At 37.3% G+C, this 26,805-nt stretch overlaps 1 protein-coding gene and 1 pseudogene across 6 annotated transcripts in view; one reads left to right on the top strand and one right to left on the bottom strand.

Moving 5' to 3' along the window:
• The window catches only part of HIF1A (hypoxia inducible factor 1 subunit alpha), a 55,403-nt gene that overhangs the window by 21,705 nt on the left and 6,893 nt on the right, over window positions 1–26,805 (top strand). For 3 of the 5 annotated variants that reach the window (XM_032245925.1, XM_032245920.1, XM_032245923.1), the window contains exons 2-12: window positions 7,011–7,204; window positions 7,840–7,985; window positions 8,070–8,154; window positions 12,557–12,669; window positions 13,310–13,512; window positions 19,313–19,419; window positions 21,058–21,205; window positions 22,169–22,389; window positions 23,301–23,587; window positions 26,023–26,145; window positions 26,264–26,691. In XM_032245925.1, coding sequence (XP_032101816.1) covers window positions 7,011–7,204; window positions 7,840–7,985; window positions 8,070–8,154; window positions 12,557–12,669; window positions 13,310–13,512; window positions 19,313–19,419; window positions 21,058–21,205; window positions 22,169–22,389; window positions 23,301–23,587; window positions 26,023–26,145; window positions 26,264–26,691 — 2,055 coding nt within the window. The remainder of the gene's footprint in view (window positions 1–7,010; window positions 7,205–7,839; window positions 7,986–8,069; window positions 8,155–12,556; window positions 12,670–13,309; window positions 13,513–19,312; window positions 19,420–21,057; window positions 21,206–22,168; window positions 22,390–23,300; window positions 23,588–26,022; window positions 26,146–26,263; window positions 26,692–26,805) is intronic. The other 2 variants (XM_032245922.1, XM_032245924.1) reach the window with 1 other exon arrangement.
• On the bottom strand, window positions 1,012–3,834 carry LOC116528603 (annotated as a pseudogene). The gene has a single exon (XR_004259112.1). The product of XR_004259112.1 is annotated as a transcription initiation factor TFIID subunit 13 pseudogene (transcript).

Below are 26,805 nucleotides of genomic sequence, written 5' to 3'. Positions count from 1 at the left end.
ATGATCTACTTAAATGCGATTGTAATCCTTACTTTAAGTTAAGGGCAATAATTTAATACAATAGACTAAATACACACAAAACCTGTATCTACAAACATGGTTTCCATAGCCACATATGGTTTAGCCACAAAGGTTACATTTCCACAATGAACAAGTACTTACAAATATGTTAATAAAACACTAACCCAAATGCTTATCCTGCCATCAGCTTTTTAAGCAGTGCCATTCCTGCTACTGAAAGCATTTATTTTTAGAAGCTTGAATCTGATCTGGGAAAACAAGTTCTCCTAAAACTTAACAGGATGTTATAAGTCCGAAAAGATTTTAACTCAAAAAGCCTCCCAACACAGCATTATTTACGTGAAACTTAGTTTCTTAAATAAAAATAATAACTAGTTACCTGAAGAAAATTAAAACAAATTATCTTTTAAGAGAGAGAAACATTCTTACAAAAAACTGTATTTTCTCTGTCATTTCTTTAAAAGAAATGCAAACCAGTTCATTATCTGTATTTATTTTTTTGAGACAGAGTCATTCACGCTCTATTGCCCAGGCTGAAGTCCAGTGATGCCATCTCGGCTCGCTGCAGTCTCCACCTCCCAGGTTCAAGCAGTTCTGCCTCAGCCTCCCAAGTGGCTGGGATTACAAGTGCGTGCCACCATGTCTAGCTAATTTTTGAATTTTGAGTAGAGGCAGAGTTTTGCTATATTGGTCAGGCTGGTCTAGAACTCCTGGCTTCAAGTGATCCAACTGTCTCGGCCTCCCAAAGTGCTGGGATTACAGGCGTGAGCCACAGTGGCCAGTCCAGTTCATTATCTTGAATAATAATTACCTTTAATAATGTTTAATAATAAACTAGACAGTAAACTAGTTGTTGTCCAAAAACTTCCAACTACATAAAGTACATGTCTGAGCTGTCAAGTCAAAAATGCTATTTAGATTTCACATATTAAACAGCTACAGTAGCTTATAAGGGCATAAACATACCTAACACATAAATACTGCTTTATCCTTTAGATAGTCAAAAGTCAGAAGGAACTGCATGGTTTGCAAGGTACTTTGACTTATGAGTGGTCATTAAAACCCAGTAAGTAATTCAAGCATGGTAATACAAAGGCAGGTAATTAAACGCACCAATATCACTCTAAAATCAAAGGCATAAAAATAAAGGCTGAGGCTGGGCTCAGTGGCTCACGCCTGTAATCCCAGCACTTTGGGAGGCTGAGGTGGGTGGATCACCTGAGATCAGGAGTTCGAGACCAGCCTGGCCAACATGGTGAAACCCTGTATCTAAAAAATAAAAATAAATAAAGAAAGGCTGAAAACTTTGTGTTTCTCCGTCTTTCATTTACATGGCTAGATATCAGAACCTTACTTTAGAAGATATACCGTTGTTATATATATCCCCAGATGGTAATTTTCAGAAACTACAAAAAGTGTCAAGATCCACAGTTTGCTTCATCAAATGCTTTTCTGGCTTGTTTCAATTCTTCATTCATAGTAAGCAAGTCTTTAACCCTGGCAAACTTCCTTGGGTCCTTTCGAATCAAGAAGACGATATCTTCAACTTGTTCTCTACCTTGTGAGTCATTTCAGTGATGAACTGTATGACAAGATCTTCAAGAATATCTACTGACTCAGTATAAGGATTCTGGTCATCCCCAAAGCCATACATCATACATCAAAATTCTTTAGAAAAAAGTCTGTTTCTTTTATCCTGTCCACCTTCTGCACCTCCTCCAGTTTCTTCATTTTCTTCCTCAAAGGTAGGATCATCTTCCTCATCTGCCATCCCACTAGCCCACCAACCCACCAATTTTTATTTTTTTAGAGATGAGGTTTCACCATGTTGGCCAGGCTGGTCTCAAACTCCTGACCTCAAGTGATCTGCCCACCTCGGCCTCCCAAAGTGCTGGGATTACAGGTGTGAGCTACCACACCCAGCCGAGATTTTGGATTTATAAGCAAACTCCAAGAAAAAGCCTGGTCCTGAGTCCCTCTGAATAGCTTAGGTTAAGTCCTAAATTTTGAAGCCAACCCCTGTAATTCCCTCTTTATATCTTTGGTATGTGAACTAGGCAAATTTCATATAATAATAGCCTAGACTTAAGAATACTTGCCTTGGTAATTAGGATGAGTTTTTGAGAGACAGCATAGCCTAATGTTAATCACATGGACACCAGACTGCTTGAATGGAATACAGGTTCTACGGTTTATTAACAGAGTAACTGGGTAAGCTATTTAACCAGGGGTCCTTATGTGTAACATGGTGATGATAATAAAGATGAAATTATAGGTGAAACATGTTTAGAATACCACTGTATACATAGTAAGTACCATGCATAGATATTTGGATTTAAAAATACTGGCAAAGGCCAGTTTGGGTGGCTCACACCTATAATCCTACCACTTTGGGAGGCCAAGGCAGGAGGATTGCTTTAGCCCAGAAGTTCAAGACCAGTCTAGGCAACATAGATTCCATCTCTAAAAAAATTTAACAGAATTAGCTGGGCATAGTAGTGTGTGAGGCTAAGGTAGGGAAGGAGAGGATCACTTGAGCCCATGATTTCGAGGCTGCAGTGAGCTTATGATCATGCCACTGTACTCCAGCCTGGGTGACAGCACGACTCCCCCTAAAATAAAATCAAAATAAAACTGTAGTCAAAAATGCCAACTGAAAAATGAACATGAACAATTTTTTTTTTTTTTTGCATTTTTCTTGGGCCTGAGAAGTGCAAGTCAGTTAAAATAATGAGATAGAATTCTCACCTATCAGACCAGAAATTAATAAGCTTAAAAAGATGCATAATATATAATATTGCAGAGTGCATGGGGGAATTGATATACACATTCATGAACTGGCAGAGACAAAAATGGGCACAGAACCTTTTGGAACACTATTACCTATTTTTAAAAATTTCAGTAGCACATTTTTTTATATTATGGAATTTTGCTTCAGAACGTCAGTCTTGTAGAAATACTGATACAAGTGCAAAAACAACAAAACCCCCCTTGTTCCTTCAAGGTCAGAAAGAGTTATTTCACCAAATAATAGAATTGAGGTACATTTACTTTATTAGAAATAAATCTGATAATCTGCTAATATTTTGAATAGTTACAGCTTAACTTCAGTTCTTGAAGTCCCATACCTTTACAATTAGGAATGCTAACAGGCTTTTGTGCAACATGGAAAGATGAGTTTAAATCCCTGCAATTATTTTGTGTCCTGTGTTTTTTTTTTTAATTTTTACTAACCTAAAAAGCACCAAATATTTTGTTCTTAATCTGAAGAATAATAGACATTCTCTATAAAACTATTGCTTATTCATGAACTTTGTACACAAGAAGCTTAATAAGACAGTGGCTCAAAATTATTTTTCTAAATATATTTCCTATACAAAATAATTTCAAGATATAATTGTTATTTTTGTGTCTAATACTGTATATTAAATAATAAGCATGTAAAAACTACAGTACCACAAATATTCAGCTATTTTGACAGTAGTATACTCCAACATTAGTTCTAGAACAGTCATTGATATGAGTGAACAAACTTTTGAATGTACTCTTAGCTGAAATAGTACGTTAAGCAGTAGCAGAACTTGACTTGATCTGTACTTAAAATAGACTCAATTTATAACATTTAGAGAAATATAGTGACCTTATTTACTTGCGGAAAATGTACTTATTTCCTTCCGAGCTACACATATTTTGTTGTGCAATGTAAGCAGTAAAACAAATAGTATAGGGTTGATATCTGTGGGACCTAGACCCCCTGGTCTAACAGAAATAATTCTTGGTCAATACTGTAATCTGTGGTATAAGACTGATAAAATTGCCGGGCGCGGTGGCTCAAGCCTGTAATCCCAGCACTGTGGGAGGCCGAGGCGGGTGGATCACGAGGTCAAGAGATCGAGACCATCCTGGTCAACATGGTGAAACCCCGTCTCTACTAAAAATACAAAAAATCAGCTGGTCATGGTGGCGCGTGCCTGTAATCCCAGCGACTCAGGAGGCTGGGGCAGGAGAATTGCCTGAACCTGGGAGGCGGAGGTTGCGGTGAGCCGAGATCGCGCCATTGCACTCCAGCCTGGGTGACAAGAGCGAAACTCCGTATCAAAAAAAAAAAAAAATGACTGATAAAATTAGCCTTCTTGTGACTACTAGACAAGAAGCTGGGCAGTTCAGGTGCTGAAACTCGTAAGAATTTCGGAAGCTTTAGCTTTAAGTAAGCTTTAAGGTTACTTAGAAATGTTATAAGACCTCCAGTAGTCTACATATGAAGGATATTATACAAATTTCTCCATTAAATATTTATTATAGATCCACTGATTGGTTTATGTCTAGACTCATTATATGATAAAGGACATAATGATTTTTATCACCTTCATCTAATACAGGATTTTCAAGTCTATATTAGTTGTTTTCTTGAAGGTTGGTTTTCTTCCAAAATTCAGTCTCATGTTCTTATTTTCAGTCTGCACTAGATTTTAAATATACTGTCCCTTAGATGCTTTTTCTAACCTCACATTTCTAATGGATTTGTCTTAGATGCTTATTGCCACTCCTTGGACAGTCACTGCTATCTTCAAAGTTCTGGACAATACATGTATTTCAGAGGGCTTGGAGACATTTCATTACCATAGTTAGCTTGATCAGATACCCTTTAAAAGCACATAGCAGCTATTATAAGCTTTTCAATTTTTAATCAAGTATTTCATTTGGGTAGTCATTTATTGGTAGTTTACATCCATTGAGTGGTTCAGAACAAATATAGTAAGTTTTTAATAAAATTCTGACCACCTTGGCCAGGCACAATGGTTCAAGCCTGTAATTTGAGCCGTTTGTGAGGATGAGGCAGGAGGATTGCTTGAGCCTAGAAGTTTGAGACCAGCCTAGGCAACGACGAATGCCTGGACTGATGTGGCATTTGAACTAATATTAAGGTTTAACATGAGATAACTGATTATCATTCTATTTTGGAGGCTTTATTTGAATCAGATAGAAATCTACTTCTCATAGCTATCACTGCCTCTCACCTACCACTTTAAGCGGGCAGGGGAGGAAGTGAGGGAAACAGTTTCTGTTAAGGCCAATAGGGACCTGCTAGACACCCCTCATCCTGAGAATAGTGCATGGAACTCCATTATATACTGGAGTAGTATTGCCATACATTGTATTTTTTTTGTTTTACTCTTCTGCTTATACAGATCAAGTCATACATTTCTAAATTCAGATTGAAAACATTTACAGAGAACAATGCAGTGAAATGAAAAATGAAATTACAGACTGCTGGCATTTGCATTTTCATGTAGCCTCAGCGAGTCATTTTTTTTATAGTATAGCATTGAGAAAATCCTAGTTCATGTAACTAGTTATAGTTCATATAGATTCATATAACTAGTTATAAGTGATAATGGTGTCACCATCTATCTAACCAGATGAAGATAATAATTTTTAATAACTCATCTTAAATTTCAAGGTACCCAAGTTAAATTGATCTAGATGCTTGAGTCAAAGTTCAGTTACTACAATAACATGCTTACATTCCTTATTAAAGTATAAAAGTCCTACAAGCACACAAACTTGAGTAAGTGCTAAAACAAGCATCACTATTGTCACAATACAACTTGTGTTATATTATAACAAGAGTTATAACAGTTCCATATGCTAAGAACTGTGCCTGTTACTTGAGAATGCTGCCCTGTGGTTGGATCTTTCAGATTTGCAGATCATTTGAGAGATTTTAGGTAGAGACAATTACATACTTCATTAATGGGATGTAAGGAGGATTAAGTGAAATAATGCTGGCTAAAAGTCCTTATTTAGTAGACTGCTCAATGGTCACTAAATCGTAATAGTTGTTTTTAACATTTGGCCAAGAACCAATTTAACAGGATTGAGTTGAGGGGCATAGGGGATCATGGGAGTGTTTGAAGTAGAAGCAGCATTCCTTATTAAGAAGAGAAACAGTTTGAAAAAGATGAGACTTTGGAGTAAAAAAAAACACCTGAGTTCAAATCCTATTTGATACATAATGGCTACTTTTAACCTATTGAATGCCAGTTCCCTCATTTGTAAAATAGGGACAATATTTAACCTATATACAGGTTGTCCTGAGAGAATTAGGCACCTAGTACGGGATAATGTTGGCACATGGTAGCCTTTAATAAACTATAGGTATTGAAGAAGCTCTTAGATGTCACTAGGCAGTGAAGCAAAGGAAGACGTCTTTGCTTGGTGTGACGATGAAAATCTTTCTTCTTGGACTAGTTCCCTGAAAATACGTCATTGTATTTACACCTTTATCTTTGCTAACCTATCCCTTTAAATTCTGGGTATTGTGTGTGCCACAGCTTTTTTTTCTTCCATATTCCTACATTTATTTGGTACCTATTGTGCTAGTAATAGATAAGAGGCTACTAAGGGAGGAGGCAACCTACACTGGCTTGTAGCTGCTAATATCATTTCCTATAGCTTATTGTCAGTGTTGTTCATGTGGTAAGGTAAAGAGTGAGAAAGTATTGGAGTCTAAAGAAACTTGAGTAGAAATCAGTTTGTAGCTATTACTGTTCTACCTGCTAACAACTCCTATTTTCAAGTTATTATGTACAACTTTAGGTAGTTTTCTCTAGCCTTAATCATGGTTTCTTTGTGTTGAGACTACTTTTGAATGACTATGAAGTACAGCCTTAGATATACAGGCTACTTTCAGTTTTTGCGTAAAATAAAAGCATTCTCTGCAATTACACATGCTGGGGAGAAACACCTGCTTCCGAAAGGTTTAAAGCTTGGTTTGGGACTTCTTGTGAGAGTTCCTTTTGTATGCAGTAATCCAAAATTTATATAGTTGTCCTTTATAAAAGTACATTCATCTAGTAGACAAAACTCAATGTAATTTAATTAAATGGCATCTTCTAATCCTTCTGTGATGAGCAGAAATGTAGTTTTATTCAAGCTAAGGCAAACTTCTTCCGTCTCATGTTTTGTTTTGTTTTGTTGTTGTTAAGTAGGATAAGTTCTGAACGTCGAAAAGAAAAGTCTCGAGATGCAGCCAGATCTCGGCGAAGTAAAGAATCTGAAGTTTTTTATGAGCTTGCCCATCAGTTGCCACTTCCACATAATGTGAGCTCACATCTTGATAAGGCTTCTGTTATGAGACTTACCATCAGCTATTTGCGTGTGAGGAAACTGCTGGATGCTGGTGAGTTATTTTACAAGGGCGTAAATAGGCCTGAAAATTAGAAATTAGAAGTAAATAGAAATTATTTTTAGAAGGTGGTCACAATGTTTTCATTTTGTATATGTCATTATGTTGTGATATGTACACTTTTAAAATTTGTTCTATAATTCTAGCCATTTTTATCAAACTTCACTTTTTTCTCATCAGTTAAGTTATTCTTTGAAATAATCATTCTTTTTGCATTGTAATTTTGTTTTGCTTTATTCTTTTAAACATACTCTGAATTCTTTTCTATTATAACATCCTTTTTATTACCTCCTTTTAAAGCTTTAGTCAGGAATTTTAAAGATACTGTTTTTTTGTTTTTTTTTTTAATTTTTCCTTTTTCTCCTGTTCCATCTACCTTTCATTCTTCCTTTAAAAAACATGACTCCTCTTCTTTGATCATTTACCTTGCTACATTACTTTAAATAATCATGAAAAGCAGCTGGCACATCTAATTATGCTCTTTCTAGCTTCTGGCCTTGACTGTTCTCTGTTTAAATGACTGTATATGTTAAATAAAGTATCTGTGAGAAAACTATAAAAACATCTAAATATTATATCATTTAAGTATAACTTTTTAACTAATTTTCCTTTTCTTGTGCCCTTTTTAGGTGATTTGGATATTGAAGATGAAATGAAAGCACAAATGAATTGCTTTTATTTGAAAGCCTTGGATGGTTTTGTTATGGTTCTCACAGATGATGGTGACATGATTTACATTTCCGATAATGTGAACAAATATATGGGATTAACTCAGGTAAAATGTACACATATTAGGAGCCTTTCTGTATGTTTTTATGATTTTATGATACAATCCTAATTTTTTTTAATGTATTTACAGTTTGAACTCACTGGACACAGTGTGTTTGATTTTACTCATCCATGTGACCATGAGGAAATGAGAGAAATGCTTACACACAGAAATGGTAAGAAAAGTCTGTTGTTTGATTTAATGTGACAGGTGGTTTTACATAATCAGATACTATTGCTAATTATTAAATTTTGCTGTTATACTTACCTAAGGCAAAATGTTATTTCAGGTTTAATAAAATGTTAAGTCTATTCTTCATTAAAACTGTTATTCTAGTTTTTAGGAATTTCATTTTGAAAGCCCACCTAATTGCATAAATAATTGTGTATGTGTGAGACATAAAATGGAAAAATAAATAACAATCAGGACCAAGAGTTTTTTTTTTTTTTTTTTTTTTAGATGGAGTTTCACTCTGTTGTCCAGGCTGGTGTGCAGTGGCATGATCACAGCTCACTGTAGCCTTGACTGCTAGGGCTCAAGTGATTCACCCACCTCAGTCTCCAAAGTAACTGGGACCACAGATGTGTGCCACCATGCCCAGCTAATTTTAAAAAAATCATCTGTAGAGAATAAGCCTCACTTTGCTGCCCAGGCTGGTCTTGAACTACTGGACTCAAGCCATCCTCCTACTTTGGCCTCCCAAAGTGTTGGGATTACAGGCATGAGCCACCATGCCCAGGCTGGTCTTGAACTCCTGGACTCAAGTGATCCTCCTGGCTCAGTCTCCCAAAGTGCTAGAATTAGCCTTTAATTGTAGCACTTTGGGAGACTGAGCCAGGAAGATCTCCATGAAATGGAGTTAAAAATTAAAATACACCATTAAGGCAAGGAGAAATTATAATACCAAAGGCAGATAATAGGATTTTAGACAATCATTAAAGTTGAGGTGCCAGTTTGAGGTCTGAGGCCCAAGAGAAAAAGTTCACCAGAATTTTAAGACAAATAACTGCTTATTGACTTCTTAGGATGTTCTCAATAATTTGAGACTGTGTAGTTTGATTATAAAGTTATTACATTGTAGATGCCCACATATTAACAAAAATAGTAAGACTTTTAATTCTTAGGAATGAATTGTTAAAAATAATTAAGTGTGCTGGGCGTGGTGCCTCACACCTGTAATCCCAGCACTTTGGGAGGCCAAGGTGGGTGGATCACGAGGTCAAGAGATTGAGACCATCCTGGCCAACATGGTGAAACCCCATCTCTACTAAAAAATACAAAACTTAGGTGGGCATGGTGGCACACACCTGTAGTCCCAGCTACTTGGGAGGGTGAGGCAGGAGAATCTCTGGAACCCAGGAGGCAGAGGCTGCAGTGAGCCAAGATCACACCACAGCACTCCAGCCTGGCATCTGGTGACAGAGCGAGACTCTGTCTCAAAAAAAAAAAAAACAACAAAGTAAGTGTTCCGAGATTTTTGGAAAGTACCTCTTGAATTAAGAAAAACAAAGTCCACATTTGTGTCTTCTTAAACAGTGTATACTGATCAATAATTATTAAAAATAATCATGTGTTCCAAGATTTTTGGAAAGTACCTCTTCAATTACAAAAACAATTTCAAGAAAGTCTTTCCACATTTGTGCCATCTGAAACAGCGTATACTGATCATAATTGAAGTTTTCTTCATGTTGGGAAGTTACCACAAGGAAAATTTCTTATGTTCTGCTGTTGTTGTTGGTCTCCAATTTAAGTGCATAAGTTTGTTTACTTCTATATTATACAACCTCAAATTTACTTTTTGTATAACTAAGTATTTCTTTTTCATCTCATTTACAATAATAATAGCTAACCTCCATTGAGAGAAAACTCCGTGCCAGGACACTGTTCTTCCCATTTTATATGCTTTTACCTCCTTTATTTCTCACAACAACTCTGTGAAGTTAACTGTTAAAATTTCTATTTTACCAGGAAACTGAGGCACAGAGTTACTAAGTAACTTGCCCAACATTATTTGGTTAGTAAATGGCAGAGCTTGGGCTGAACTAGCTTCAGAGTCCACACTCATTCATTAGCTCTTTGGAGCTCTTTTCATATTTTTGAATTCTCACCACATTCTACTGTCTTTTTTTCACCGTGTCAGCAGGACCTGTCTCCTGTTTTAAAATTCAATATTGTGTTGTTACTGTTAATTTGGAAAACAATGCATACTTTTGAGAATTCTGTATAAAGGAGGAGTAAATATGCTGTGGACCTAAGTGGCTTGTCAATGAGTTTAATATATGAGTTCCGTTGTGCAGAGTTGAGGTTTATATTGACTGCTCAGTGCTTTTCCTGGGGCTAGACTATAAATGGATGGATATTAAGAAATCTTGTTTTGATTTGGTAATGATGTTAATGCATTATTCCAAATCAGATAGTCTTAATATAGTTTAAATATATATTTTGAACCAAATGTTCTTTTTTAAAGCACACAAACATTTTTGAAATCATTCCTAATGTGGTTAATGAAGTATTGATGTTCCATTGGGAAACTAAAAGGCAGATTTTTCTCTTAAAAATCAGGGACTGTTGCAAAGCATCACATTTTAGTGATACACTGAGAGCCAATGGCATGTTTACACAAATAGTCCTATCATTTATATAAATTCTAAAAAGATGCTTTAGAATTTATAAGTTATTACAAAATAACTTATTTTTAGAGAGTTTAAAATTTAGTGTTTAAAAAAAAAATTTTTTTTTTCACCCTTTAGGAAAAAGTTGGTAATTTTTTGTTATCCTGGTTTTTTTTTTTTTTTTTTTTTTTTTTAAGATGGAGTCTCGCTCTGTTGCCCAGGCTGGAGTGAGGTGGCACTATCTTGGTTCACTGCAACTTCTGCCTCCTGGGTTCAAGCGATTCTCCTGCCTCAGCCTCCCAAGTAGCTGGGACTACAAGTATGTGCGACCATGCCTGACTAGTTTTTTGTATTGTTAGTAGAGACAGGGTTTCTCTGTGGTACCCATAATGGTCTCAATCTAACCTCGTGATCCGCCTGCCTTGGCCTCCCGAAGTGTTGAGATTACAGGTGTGTGCCATTGCGCCCAGCCTACCTTGATTTTTAAATTAATCTACAGATCCCCATTCAAAGGCCTTGGGTTTCTTTCAAAGGTCAGTATAATTCAAGCATAGATTATGAAGGAATGAACATACCCAAAGGATTTTGCATGTGAATCTTTATTGCCACTGCCACAACCATCACCACCTACACACATACATACACATTCTCTCTCTCTCTCTCTCTCTCTCTCTCTCTCTCTCTCCCCCCCTCTCCCTCCCTCTCCCTCTCTCCCCCCTCCCTCTCTCCCCCTCCCTCTCTCTCTCTCTCGTTCTCTTGCTCTCTCGCTCTCATGGCATCTTTTGAAAATATACTCTTGAATCCTTCCAGGATTCAAGCCTGGCTAGTATTTATATTTTTAGTAGAGACAGGATTTTGCCACAATGGCCAGCCTAGTCTCAAACTTCTGGCCTCAAGTGATCTTCCTGATCTTCCTATCTCAGCCTCCCAAAATGCTGGGATTACAGGCATGAACTACCACACCCAGCAAGATTCTATTTCCTTAGTCACCTAAATATGATCTCATTTTTTAGTTATAGGAGGTTTGGAATAGGAGTGAATAGACTTTACTTAATTCTGACTTTGCTTTATTTCTGCAGCTTTTTTTTTTTTTTTTAGATGAATTCTCATTCTGTCACTCAGGCTAGAGTACAGTGGCACAGTCTCAGCTCACTGCAACCTCCACCTCCCAGGTTCAAGTGATTCCCCTGTCTCCATATCCCACATAGCTGGAATTACAGGTGCCCGCTATCATGCCCAGCTAATTTTTGTATTTTTAGTAGAGACGGGGTTTCACCATGTTGACAGGCTGGTCTCGAACTCCTGACTTCAAGTGATTCTCCTTCCTCAGCCTCCCCAAAGTGCTAGGATTATAGGCCTGAGCCACTGTGCCGGGCCTATTTCTGTAGCTTTTGATAAGTCATTTGGTCTGCTGGTGTTTTCTCGTAGTAACAAAGTAGAAATAATTTCCTGTCTTGTTTACTACATAAATTAAGGTGGAAAAAATAAGACATGTAAAAATGTTATTTGCTGTTAAAAAAGAAAGTTGCTGTTTTAAAGGTTCTATAAATACATAGAATGCTTATTAGAAATCGAGCTAACACATTCAGGAAATGATAGGAAGAGTTTATTGAAGTTCTTTGTTTAGGCATTCTTGTGTACCAATAACACAGTTATAGAGCAAACTCATAACGTTTTTATATTTCTTTGTAGTTTGACTAAGCTTACTGGCTTGAATGATTAACTGTTATCCCAAATATGGATTATCTTTCAGCCAACTCAGGGAATCACTGCTACTGAGTAGTGTATGTCAGATTTCATGGGTGTGCTGGAGTGGGTAAAAGGGGAATGAATTAACTGTGTTCATGCTGAGACTTTTAATTGAACAGGTATTCAGTTGATCTAGGTGGTGGGTACTTTGCTACTTACATTGTAACAAATTTGTATATTTATTTGCTTTAAAAATTTATTTCATGCTTTCATTAGGCCCTGTGAAAAAGGGTAAAGAACAAAACACACAGCGAAGCTTTTTTCTCAGAATGAAGTGTACCTTAACTAGCCGAGGGAGAACTATGAACATAAAGTCTGCAACATGGAAGGTAAGTGAAAATGATTTGTGATTGATGATACACTTTATTTATACATAGACATTGTAGTATTAAGATAACTTTAGAATTGTGAGGGAAAGTTTACAGTTCCTTGGTGTTTATATATGTAACATTTATACTTTCAGCTGATTTGCATGTGATCTCCAAAATCCAGAACCATATAGTAATTTGCCAATTTGAGGCACAAACTTAAATTATGTGAATTGTGGCACTGGTATACCAGCCTTATCTAATCAGTTGGCTTTGCCAACCACCCAATATTTGAATCCTGATAGGGCTTAATTTTCTATTAATCATTGTTTTGTGTCTTTGTTCAGTGTTAAAACATAGTCATCAGAGCAAGAAATAACTATCAAACAGCCAGATGATGAGATGAATGAAAAGGCAGCCTAGACTTTATCCGAGGGGAATTTTTTAAAGAGTAATTTATAGGCCTGGGCAGGAAGTAGGTCATAGGTGGTATCGTAGGAAAAACATTTATTGATTTCGAAAACAAGGTTAATTTACCAGTGACAGTAAAATTTATCAAAGCATACTGGCCGTATCAGACTCAACTGCTCGTCTCTGCTTTTTCTCCCCCAGCATTGTAAATACATTTTTTTAAATGTTTTGTTTTCTTCTTCATACACAGGTATTACACTGCACAGGCCATATTCATGTATATGATACCAACAGTAACCAACCTCAGTGTGGGTATAAGAAACCACCTATGACCTGTTTGGTGCTGATTTGTGAACCCATTCCTCACCCATCAAATATTGAAATTCCTTTAGATAGCAAGACTTTTCTCAGTCGACACAGCCTGGACATGAAATTTTCTTATTGTGATGAAAGGTAAATTAGATCTAAAATGTGAATTTGAAATTTTTAATTAGTCTACAGCATTATTGAATATTCACCGTAGTAAAGATTTAATGTTGGCCATGTGTGGTGGCTCACACCTGTAATCCCAGCACTTTGGGAGGCTGAGGAGGGTGAATCACTTGAAGTCAGGAGTTTGATACCAGCCTTGGCCAATGTGGTGAAACCCTGTCGCTACTAAAAATACAAATATTAGTTGGGCATGGTGGCAGGCATTACTCGGGAGGCTGAGGCAGGAGAATCACTTAAACCTGGGAAGTGGAGGTTGCAGTGAACCGAGATTGCACCACCACACTCCAGCCTAGACAACAGAGTGAGACTTCATCTCAAAAAAAAACAAAAAACAAAAAACAAAAAAAAAACTCAGTTTTAAACTATGCTTTCTACTAAATTGAACAGAATGATACATCCTAGAACTTACTAATATTAAATTAACTTTGTAAATTAATTCAGCCACATTTATTGAACACTTAACTGTACTGTGAATGCTTACTTTACTAAGTGCTATCCAGAAATTAAGATAGTCTTTTTTTTTCCCCCCAATAGGGGCTCTGTTAAGAGAGAATTTCAAAGACATACAGTGTATATTTTGAGCAAAGATAGATTACCTTAGGTTGGGAACTAGAAAGCCAAGTGTTTGTATATCTCATCATCCTACATATCTTCCCTGAAAAGCTTCAACCTTGCCCATGGTTTCTATCGCCATTTCTCACATTTCTTTTTGTAACTAATTCTATTTAATGCCAGCTTACTATTTGTATCTGGATATTCTTCTGTATCGTAAACTAAATATTTCTGTAATTGAACTGTACCACTACTGCTCCAAACAACATCATCAAAAACTGCTTTTCTTCGTATAACACTTACCTCGTAGTTAGTACACCACCATGTACACGTGACTCCAGCAAAACTTTGGAAGTCATCTTTAACTTTTCTTTTACCTTCATTTTCTACGTATAGTTGATCTCTAAATCTCACAGATTTACTATCCACTTATATCTCTTGATCCATTTCCTCCTTTCCATCCTTGCACTCCTGCCACTGAATTCATTAGCTCATTATTACCTTTGACTTGAGCTGTTGGCTTAGCTGCCTTTTTGCCAACAGATTTGTATCCTTGTAATCTTTCATCCAAGTTGCCAGAAAGTGGGTGTCCTAATGTGAAAATCAGATCATGTCACTCTCTTGTTAAAAATGCCTCAAATGCTTCCCTTCATCTTTGCACACAAAATTGTTTATAAAAATAATAGATGAGGGAAGTAAATTTTCATTTATCAAAAAAAGATGTGCATTTTAAAAGACTGAAAGACAAATAGACCTACACGATAAAATCTAAACTTAGCATGGCAAAAAAAAGATATTTATAGCCTGGTCCTTATCAATTTTTCCATATTAATCAGGAGGAAGGGTCACCACTTATTCTGATGTGGCCCCCACCACCCTATAGCTAGAAAGTTCCCCATGCTGTTTTAATGTCTTAATGCAGGGGTCCCCAACCCCCAGTACTGGTCCACAGCCTGTTAGGACCCCAACTGCATAACAGGTGAGTGGTGATGAGCATTCCCACCTGAGCTACGCCTCCTGTCAGATCAGAGGCAGCATTAGATTCTTACAGGAGTGGGAAACCATTGTGAACTGTACACGAGGGATCTAGTTTGTGCACCCCTTGTGAAAACCTAACTCAACTAGTGCCTGATGACAGTTTCATCCTGAAACCATCCCACCCCTATCCGTGGAACAATTGTCTTCCACGACCTGTCCCTGGTGCCAGTAAGGTTGGGGACCACTTTTTTAGTGCTTTTGCACTACTTTCTTTCCTATTCTGTAATAAAGTTTTCTTCACTTCCCAACACATACTTACCTTCCAAGAGCATCTACTCCTTTGTAGAGCTTTCCCTGTTCCTTCCAGAAGAAACTGCACTGTTCCTTGTACATACCTTTTGTAGCATTTACTCTACTATTGTAGTGCTTGTCTCATTTTTTACTGTAAGGCTATACAGGTAGTGCTCGACTTACGACCACGATTGGTTCCGACAGACCAGTCGTAACACGATTTGGTCGTTAAGTTGAGTAGGCTATATGCACGCGGAGATGGTAGTGCTGCCGGAAGCTGATCCGCACTGTCGTACGCCCAGCTGGGCAACGTTTGCGATGCGGAGCAGTCGTGGCTAGTGATTGTGGTCGTAAAGTCGAATGGTCATACGTTGCATAGGTCGTAAGTCGATCAATACCTGTATAATACAGTAGCTGAAGGGGGCATAGGTTCTGTAGCCTGACTGCCAAATCTTGGCTTTGCTGCCTATATCCAAATGATCTTGGACATATTAATTCTTAGTTCTTGTCTGTGAGCATCAGTTTCTTCTTAATATTAACTTGAAGATGTTATGAGAAAACCAATTTTCAGCACTTACCATAATATAAAGTAGACAAGAAACCCCCACCCCATTGGACAAGGAAATATGACAGAGCAATGTCTTTGGAATCACATAATTTTAGATTCACTCATGGCTTGCATCTCTGATACTTATAATGTGGCCCTTGCCTTGGTACTTAACTATTGTAAAAATCACGTTCCTTATCTATAAAATAATCATGGCTGGGTGCAGTGGCTCATGCCTGTAATCTCAGCACTGTGGGAGGCCAAGGCAGGCAGATCGCCTGAGGTCCTGAGTTTGAGACCAGCCTGGCCAACATGGTAAAACCCCATCTCTACTAAAAATACAAAAATTAGCAGGGTGTGGTGGCACATGTCTGTCATCCCAGCTCCTCAGGAGGCTGAGGCAGGAGAATTGCTTGAACCCGGGATGCGGAGGTTACAGTGAGCAGAGATCACGCCACTGCACCTCAGCCTGGGAGTTCATACCTCAGAAGGCTGTTTTAAGGATTAAAGGAGTCTATTGAATGCCTAGGGCGTGTCAACTTTAAGAAAATGAATATAGAAAAGCTAAGTACTATTTTAAGGTGTTTACTGCCAGTATTCATGTCAATGTATGATGGAACAGAGATGTCCATCCTATTTTGAGGAATTATTTTTTATTTTTTTTGAAATCTTAAGGTAACAAAGTAGAGGTGGGGGCCAGGGAGAAAGGAAGGTAATGGGGCAAAAATGAGAAAGGGAGTAGCGTTCCCCTCTAGTTATAACAGAAAATTAGCAAAATGATCACGATGGGAGTTAACAGTAAAGATAGCCAGCTTATAGATCAACCAAGACAGTTTTGAGTTTGACCAGCAGACTGTTATTTTCTGGTTTAGAGCTCTTTACAGGAACTTCTCGCATCTATAACTCCTGAGAACAAAGCTGTAGAAAAAAATTTTGCTCAATTTTAAGAAAGTCTAACATATCAAGCTCCTAAAATCCAAAATATTCCACAAGTAGCTGCTATTTACTGTACTGAGGAATAATTCATTTAAATTATTTGAGTATCTACTGTGTTTATGGTACTAAAGTAGAACAGTTTTGCCTCAAAACAAATGAGTGGTATACTGCTTTAGATCACAGGTTTCCTAGTCCATTAAAAACACTTTTTGATCATATTTTCTGGACACCCCCACCTCTTTGGTACAGGATAGAACCTATTTAATTCTCTAAAGTTATATTAACTTCACCTTTCTTGCTTCAATATGTGTAAAATTGACCTTCAGGGAAAGCATATACAGTTTATTTTTTACTTCTTGGCATCTCTTAGTCATAGACATAACTCAAATTGAGAAGCATTGATTGACATCAGATTAAATCAGAGCTTCCTACGACAATATAAGCAAGACTGTCATTAATCTGATCCCCCTACCTACCTCTTCAGCATTATCTGATCTGTCTCCACTAACCATATTATAGAATCTTTGTTACCTGTACCATGTTAAGCATTTTTAAAATTCTTTTGCTTATACTATACCTTTTCCCTGAAAGTGGTTTTGCCTTTCCTTTGTCTCTCTCTAGTCATAAGTCTTCTATAAGAGGCTGTTCCTCATTCTACCAATCCTTTGCATGGATGGGATTGATTTCTCTGATTCCTGGAACAGATTCTCATCACTCTATTTATCTTATTATTTCCTAAGTAGTACCAGCACATCTACTGCAAGATTAGCCACGTGTTCAGTTTTGTCTTAGCATTTTCATGCCTAGAATAATGCCAGGCACACGTAGGCATATTAAGATTTGAATAGTGAAAAAGTTTTTAATTCCATGGGAATTTTATTTAAATAGAAAAATATAAGACCAATTAAAATTATTTTTTAAAGCATGATTTCAAGAAATATGACTGATATTGATTAAAAACAAGTTTTCCTTTATAATGCTGCCACCTGGTGTTGCTGTGTTTACAGATGTCCCTTTGTAAAGAATTGAGTGAGGGTTTAAGTTGAGTTTGGTTTGGTTTTTGGCAAATCAGCTTTTCATTTATGTATTTATTTTGCAATAAACTATGGAAGATCTTGCCTTTTAAGTGTAAGAACACAAGCAGTGTTACTTTTATACCTTTATAGAATATCTTGCCTATGTCCTTCCTGTAGTTAGGTAGAGTTTTTTTGACATAAAGCATGTTACATAAGGTTTGCTTGCACCTCAGTAAGAAAGTCCTCTGAAATCTAAAGGCTGATAATCTAGAAGTTTAACTCACGTTTCCTCCTAGAAAGACTTCAGATGGGCCGGGCGCGGTGGCTCAAGCCTGTAATCCCAGCACTTTGGGAGGCTGAGGCGGGTGGATCATGAGGTCAAGAGATCGAGACCATCCTGGTCAACATGGTGAAACCCCGTCTCTACTAAAAATACAAAAAATTAGCTGGGCATGGTGGTGCGTGCCTGTAATCCCAGCTACTCAGGAGGCTGAGGCAGGAGAATTGCCTGAACCCAGGAGGCGGAGGTTGCGGTGAGCCGAGATCACGCCATTGCACTCCAGCCTGGGTAATATGAGTGAAACTCCGTCTCAAAAAAAAAAAAAAAAAAAGACTTCAGATGAGTATTTCTGTTCAGAATGGTACTAAGAAGATAGCTTTCTCTTTCTCATGTCATAGTTGCCATTTCACACTGGTTACAGAGAATAAGATCTAGTCTGTGTCCTAAATAAAGGTCTAGTCTCTGCCAGTAAGCTAGATAGAGTAACTAGATTGTCTTCCAGTCTATTTTCATTTGAAATAATGTTTTATATGAAATTATTCCCATAATTTCATGTGATGTCAAAAACTAAGTACAAGAGCATCTTCTAAAACCAACGTAATTCCTTTAGTTTCCATTTAGTGTAGATACTCTTTGGTTGATGATATTAGAATTGTGTAGTGGCTATTGATCTCCCAAAGTCAGGCATTGCCTAGGGGCTTAACAGCTACTCCATAAAGAATTTGGCTTTATGAAAAAATAATGTTATAGATTTTATCTACATTTTAAATTGTCAGTGACTACCTTTACAACTTTTACCATTTAATTTAGTAGTACTTCTTGTCTGTTTATTAATACCCTGCCTTGTTACCAAAAGTGTGTATAATGAGATGTGATAAAAATAGGTAATAAGTTTGGGTGAAGAGGATAAAAGAGTTAAATAACCAGATGAACCTCGAAGACTTAAAGAAATGTGTGGTGTTGGATTTAATAACATCTAATTTAATAATAGAGCTACTAAAGGTGAGGTGTAAATTTATTGTAAGCAAAGGCGGATGCTCTTTATTTTTGAAAATTAACTTATCTGTAAGATGAATGCCTATTAGTTAACTTGGGAGAAGAAAAATTTTTATCAGTTAGTATCTCCCTTTTTTTCTTAAATCTTGTATTTTTTACTAACAGAATTACCGAATTGATGGGATATGAGCCAGAAGAACTTTTAGGCCGCTCAATTTACGAATATTATCATGCTTTAGACTCTGATCATCTGACCAAAACTCATCATGATAGTAAGTACAATGGAAGAACTCAAGAGATACTCTAATTATTTAACTGTTGGAGCCTCTCTACAGTTTGGCTACCCATCTAATTCTCTGGTTAAAATGTACCCAGTTTTCCTAGACAAAATGTGTTAACAGGCCTATTCAGTAGACATCTTGGCCATTTTATGTTTTGTATTTGTTGCAACAAATAGTAAAAATAGAATCATTTAATCACAGATGAAACTTCCTGGCATTTTAAATACAAAGACTTTTGAAAAGCCAAATATTATAGAGTATTGAATAGCATAATTTTCAGAATTCACATAAATATTCAGAAGAAGAGTGGTATGTAAAAGGCACTTAGAAAATATTTGTACAATCAATGAATGTGAAGGTGGTGGACATCATGCACATGTGGTAATAAGTATCACTTTTCAAAAATTTTAATAGGTACATAGGTATGTATATTTTTAGGTTACGTGAATTATTTTGATATAGGCATGCGATACGATTTATAAGGATAAATGGAGTACCTAAAACCTGAAGCATTATCTTATGTGACAAACAATCCAGTTATACTCTTGGTTATTTTATTTATTTATTTTATTTCATTTTATTTTTTTCTTTTGAGATAGGATCTCACTCTGTCACCCAGGCTGGAGTACAGCGGCGTGATCTTGGCTCACTGCAACTTCTGCCTCAGCCTCTAGAGTAGCTGGGATTACAGGCATGTGCCACTGCGCCTGGCTAATTTCTCTATTTTTAGTAGAGATGTGGTTTCACCATGTTGGCCAGGATGGTTTCGAACTCCTGACCTCAAGTGATCCACCCACCTCGGCCTCCCATAGTGCTGGGATTATAGATGTGAGCCACTGTACCTGCCCATAAAAATGAGTCCTTAATAATCGAAGCTTGAATTAAACTTACCTTTGAAAGAAACCCAAGACCTTTGAATGGGGACCTGTAGATTAATTTAAACATCAATGTAGGCTGTGTGCAGTGGCTCATGCTTGTAATCCAGCACTTTGGGAGGCTGAGGCGGGCAGATCATGAGGTCAGGAGATTGAGACCATCCTGGCTAACACGGTGCAACCCCGTCACTACTAAAAATACAAAAAATTATCTGGGCATAGTGGCACATACCTGTAATCTCAGCTACTCAGGAGGCTGAGGCAGGAGAACCGCTTGAACCCAGGAGGCAGAGGTTGCAGTGAGCCAGGATAGTACCACTGCCCTCCAACCTGGGCGACAAGAGCAAAAAAAACTCCATCTCAAAAAAAAAAGCATCTTTGTCTGGAAACTGTAATCAGAATTTAAAGTTACAGCATCACCATTTCTTGAAAAAGGTTATTGATTCTTCTGTAATCTGACATTTTCAACCTAAGTTATTAAAGGAATTTCAGTCGCTGAAGATTGTGTACTCATGAACTCTTCACTTAGCTCATTGGCAACAAAGGAGTTTTATTTAGAGGGTTTGAAAAAGGAAATGGGTATATTTTCAGCTATCCTGTGACATACTGTCTCAATTTAAGCAGTTACAACTGATTCCACTAAATACACATCTGTTTTCTAAAACAATGATCAACATTCAGTATCTGTTCATTTAATTGAAAAGTCAAAGGGACAATATTTTCTCTGCATGATTCTTTTTTATTTTCCCCCTAGTGTTTACTAAAGGACAAGTCACCACAGGACAGTACAGGATGCTTGCCAAAAGAGGTGGATATGTCTGGGTTGAAACTCAAGCAACTGTCATATATAACACCAAGAACTCTCAACCACAGTGCATTGTGTGCGTAAATTATGTTGTGAGGTAAGTTTGAGAAATAAACATTTTTGGGAAACAAATAGTAATTCTTTTTGGATACTCTGTTCATTTATAGGAAGATAAGATTATAAATATTAACCAAATTTTATTTTACTTTCACATTTCTACCAAATTATTATTTTCCGTACTCTGACCTAGGTCACCCAGGCTAGAGTGCAGTGGCACAATCTTGGTTCACTGCAGCCTTCACCTCCCAGGCTCAAGCCATTCTTGTGCCCTGCAGAAACGGGTTTTGCCATGGTGGCCAAGCTGGTCTTGAACTCCTAGGCTCAAGTAATTCACCCACCTCAGCCTCCCAAAGTGCTGGGATTACAGGCATGAGCCACCACGCCAAGCCTGAACATCTGAAATTCTTAACTGAAATTAGTCAAAATATCTTGTACTGGGAATTTTTTTTTTAATTTCAGCTTTTATTTTTTATTCAGGGGATACATGCATAGGTTACGTGGGTATATCATGTGATACTGAGGTTTGTGGTACAGTTGATCCTGTCACCCAGGTAGTGAGCATAATACCCAACAGCTGTTCAACCACCCTTGCCCCTCTCCCCTGGAAGTCCTCAGTGTCTATTGATGTCATCTTTATGTCTACAGGTAACCCAGTGTTTAGCTCCCACTTATAAGTGAGAACATGCAGCATTTGGTTTTCCATTCCTCCATTATTTCACTTAGGATATGGTCTCTAGCTGCATCCATGTTGCTGCAAAGGACATGATTTCATTCTTTTTTTATGGCTGCATACTGTGAATTTTATTGGGTCTTCATTTCATATTAGCATTTTAAAACCCTAAATGTGACAAATTGTGCATGAGAGATCATGCATCTCAAGAAATCTTAAAATGTTCCTGTCCATAAAGCAGAATTTCTTAAGAGACCATTTCACAGTTCCCCTTCCCATCATTGTGTCAAATGCTCATTTATGAATTACTAATTTCTCTTGTTTTGACAGTGGTATTATTCAGCACGACTTGATTTTCTCCCTTCAACAAACAGAATGTGTCCTTAAACCGGTTGAATCTTCAGATATGAAAATGACTCAGCTATTCACCAAAGTTGAATCAGAAGATACAAGTAGCCTCTTTGATAAACTTAAGAAGGAACCTGATGCTTTAACTTTGCTGGCCCCAGCTGCTGGAGACACAATCATATCTTTAGATTTTGGCAGCAATGGTGAGTAATTATTTTGTTAATTCCCTAAACTTTTGCTGCATGCCTCATTTCGACTAAATGTTACTTTGACGTTTTTTGTTGGTAATCGTTTGGACATTGCAGGCTAATATGTTGGTTTGCTTAAATATTTTGCCTCCGTAATTTCTTACCATTCTTGCTTTTTTTATATTGTTGGAAATTGTGTTTTAAAGTGTCCTTATGGCATTTATTCTTCCCACATAAATTTTTCCTGGCTACTCTGCTATTTCTGTATCCTGCTGTCAGATTTTCTCTAGTTTAGCAGTTATATGGAAGTAGGCATTGTTGCATTAAAGGATAGTCATACCATAACATCAAACACTGAAGATGAAAACTGCAATTTTAAAGTAGAGAACATTTTAATATATAAAATGGTTAGTATTGCCTTTTGTCTTTTATACCATATAGATTAAGAGGAGGTATCATTAGTGGATTGGAAAGATAATCCAGATTTATGATTATACTGTAATATTGGTAAACTTTCTGATGAAGGAAAATTTGGTAACATTTTATTGTTTGATGAATTGTATACATTTTTTGTATGTTAAAATCCTTTTGGCTGGGTGTGGTACCTCATGCTTACAATCCCAGTACTTAACGAGGCCAAGACGGGTAGATTACTTAAGGTTAGACGTTTGAGACCAGCCTGGCCACCATGGTGAAAACCTGTCTCTACTAAAAATACAAAAATTAGCTGGGCATGGTGGTATGTGCCTGTAATCCCAGCTAATCGGGAGGTTGAGGCAGGAGAATTGCTTGAACCCAGGAGGCAGAAGTTCAGTGAGCCAAGATAGTGTTACTGTACTCCATCTTGGGCAACAGAGCAAGACTCTGTCTTGAGTGAAAAAAAAATATTTGTATACTTTAGATTGACTCATATTTTTTCTCTGCAGACACAGAAACTGATGACCAGCAACTTGAGGAAGTACCATTGTATAATGATGTAATGCTCCCCTCATCCAATGAAAAATTACAGAATATCAATTTGTCAATGTCTCCATTAGCCACCTCTGAAACTCCAAAGCCACTTCGAAGTAGTGCTGACCCTGCACTGAATCAAGAAGTTGCATTAAAATTAGAACCAAATCCAGAGTCACTGGAACTTTCTTTTACCATGCCCCAGATTCAGGATCAGCCACCCAGTCCTTCTGATGGAAGCACTAGACAAAGTTCACCTGAGGTAGGTGTCATGATATAATCGGAAGGGGACAACTTTCAGATTTTAACATTCAAGATTGTATATCATTATAAGTTTGATTGAAGCACTAATTTGAACCACAAATTACATTTGTGTGTGTGTGTGTGTTTGAATTTTAGCACTTTAAAATTATTGCAAGAGCTATTGCTTAACTTAGACCTCAGCACATGTTTCAGGCTCAAAGATAGGAACTTGGGAAGAAACTAGCATAATATAAACCAAAAGGTGAAACATACATTGTTTCCCTATTATTTATATCAGTAGGACAAAAACGTCTTGAATTTGGACATTTTAGACTAGTACTAAGTGTGCTCAATGTAGCCACAGCCTATACCTGTTACCTTTTTGATTTTTTTGTTCGTTTGTTTTATTGTAGGTTTTTTTTTGAGACAAAGTCTCACTGTCACTCAGGCTGGAGTGAAGTGGTACAATCACAGCCCACTGCAGCCTCAGCCTCCCAGGCTTGAGTGATTTTCCCACCTCAGCCTCTCGAGTAGCTGAGACTACAGGCCCACACCACCATGCCTAATTTTTTAACCTTTTTTTTTTTTTTTCCCCCTGTAGATTTGGGGTTCTCACTATGTTGCCCGGGCTGGTTGTAAACTCCTGAGCTCAAGCGATCCTCCAACCTTGGCCTCCCAAAGTACTACGATTACAGGTGTGAGCTACCATGCCTGCCTGGCCCATTACACCTTTAAGTTGGGGTATTGTCTGGTAACAATAGGCTTAACAGGGTTTACATGGGAAAGGACCTTATAAATTCTTTGTCCAGTTTAGTCCAGTTTCCATCACTATTTTGAAATTTTCTTTAAGTATAACATAAAATAACAAGGCTTACATAAAATAAATACTTAGTAACTGGTCTTTTTTATTCTGGATCTGTCTTGATATTAATTGTCCTATAAAACACAACAAAAATAATCTTTAAAGGCTGAACTGACCAAGACTAGAGATGTCACACAGGGCTCTATTTCTAAATCTAGAATGATTCCATTTCAGGACTTCCTACATTTAAAAATATACTAAGGAATAGGGTAACTTAGATCTGAACACTATAACTTGATAAATGAGGCATAAATAAGCTTTAATAAGTGGTAAATAATTCTACATTAAATATTTGTTGAATAAAACTGGCAAGCTAAGAGTAGGAGATTTGACATCTCATAGCCTTCTGGTAAAGGAGCATCTCCTATGCCCTGCTTGCTTAATTTACGTAGCACAAAAAAAACGTTTGATTCATTTTGGTTTTTGTCTAACAAAAGTAAATCTAACAAAAATAATAGAATGATAAAGCAAAAGTCCTTGCTTAGAATACACAGCTATAGTTTTTTGTTAAAATTCTTGCCAGAACTCTTAAAATAGTAATAATGTACATTCATTCAGGTGTATGCAGGTAAAAGCACTTAAGTCTCTACTCCTACCCTCAACAGTAGCTGTGAGATTTTTAGGTAGCTCAATCGCCGTAGGAATGTGCCTTCTCATTTCATAGGTAAATTCCAGTGAATGTAGCATCTAGTTAATTGGTCAGTTAGGTACCATTGTGGGATGTAAATTATCAAATAGGTTTTATTCTTTAGAATAAGATGTTTCTTTTAATTTTAGAAATGATGTTATATTACATAGTCAGAAATATGTACATTGGCAAAATTAGTTACCAGTATAAGCTTCAAAATGTCACTTTTTTCACTAAACTTTTTTTCTTTTTTTTGGGATGGAGCCTCACTCAGTTGCCCAGGCTGGAGTGCAGTAGTGTGATCTCAGCTCACTGCAACCTCGGCCTCCCGGGTTCAAGCTTCAGCCTCCTGAGTAGCTGAGACTACAGGCACGTGCCAGCATACCCAGCTAATTTTTGTATTTTTAGTAGAGACAGGGTTTCAGCATTTTGGCCAGGATGGTCTTGATCTCCTCACCTTGTGATCCACCTGCCTCAGCATCCCAGTGCTGGGATTACAGGCATGGACCACCATGCCGGCCTAGTTAGATAAAATTTGATAAACATGCCCGGCGCGGTGGCTCAAGCCTGTAATCCCAGCACTTTGGGAGGCCGAGGCAGGTGGATCACGAGGTCAAGAGATCGAGACCATCCTGGTCAACATGGTGAAACCCCGTCTCTACTAAAAATACAAAAAATTAGCTGGGCATGGTGGCGCATGCCTGTAATCCCAGCTACTCAGGAGGCTGAGACAGGAGAATTGCCTGAACCCAGGAGACGGAGGTTGCGGTGAGCCGAGATCACGCCATTGCACTCCAGCCTGGGTAACAAGAGCGAAACTCCATCTCAAACAAAAAAGAAAAAAAAAAAATTTGATAAACACGATGGACTTGGTTGTGTGTTTGTTTTTTCTGAGATCTAGTTTGAAAACTAGCAAAGTATATGGAGGCTTTTTCAGGAAATACTAAACATATTCTTTTTACAGCCTAACAGTCCCAGTGAATATTGTTTTTATGTGGATAGTGATATGGTCAATGAATTCAAGTTGGAATTGGTAGAAAAGCTTTTTGCCGAAGACACAGAAGCGAAGAACCCATTTTCTACTCAGGTATATGAACTTCGTTTTATATTAAATTTCATTAATTTTTATTCTAAAGTGACTTTAACTTGTTTATTATTTATAAAGTGTGGCCATTGTAAAAACTCATGTATTTGCTGTTTTAAAGGACACCGATTTAGACTTGGAGATGTTAGCTCCCTATATCCCAATGGATGATGACTTTCAGTTACGTTCCTTCGATCAGTTGTCACCGTTAGAAAGCAGTTCTGCAAGCCCTGAAAGTGCAAGCCCTCAAAGCACAGTTACAGTATTCCAGCAGACTCAGATACAAGAACTTACTGCTAATGCCACCACTACCACTACTGATGAATTAAAAACAGTGACAAAAGACCGTATGGAAGACATTAAAATATTGATTGCATCTCCATCTCCTACCCACATACATAAAGAAACTACTAGTGCCACATCATCACCATATAGAGATACTCAAAGTCGGACAGCCTCACCAAACAGAGCAGGAAAAGGAGTCATAGAACAGACAGAAAAGTCTCATCCAAGAAGCCCTAACGTGTTATCTGTCGCTTTGAGTCAAAGGTATTTATGTGTAATATTCAAGTTATAGCTCTTTTATTATTTTTGAGAAAATGTATGTGATAGTACATAATTTCTAAATGTATAGCAAACCTTCTGATGTATATGCTCTAAGAC

The sequence above is a fragment of the Sapajus apella genome, unplaced genomic scaffold, assembly GCF_009761245.1.
Source record: "Sapajus apella isolate SASKATOON/1434 unplaced genomic scaffold, GSC_monkey_1.0 scaffold59, whole genome shotgun sequence".
NCBI lineage: Eukaryota > Metazoa > Chordata > Mammalia > Primates > Cebidae > Sapajus > Sapajus apella.
The sequence above is the reverse complement of the archived record's forward strand: the minus strand, read 5'-3'. Positions and strand labels throughout refer to the sequence as shown.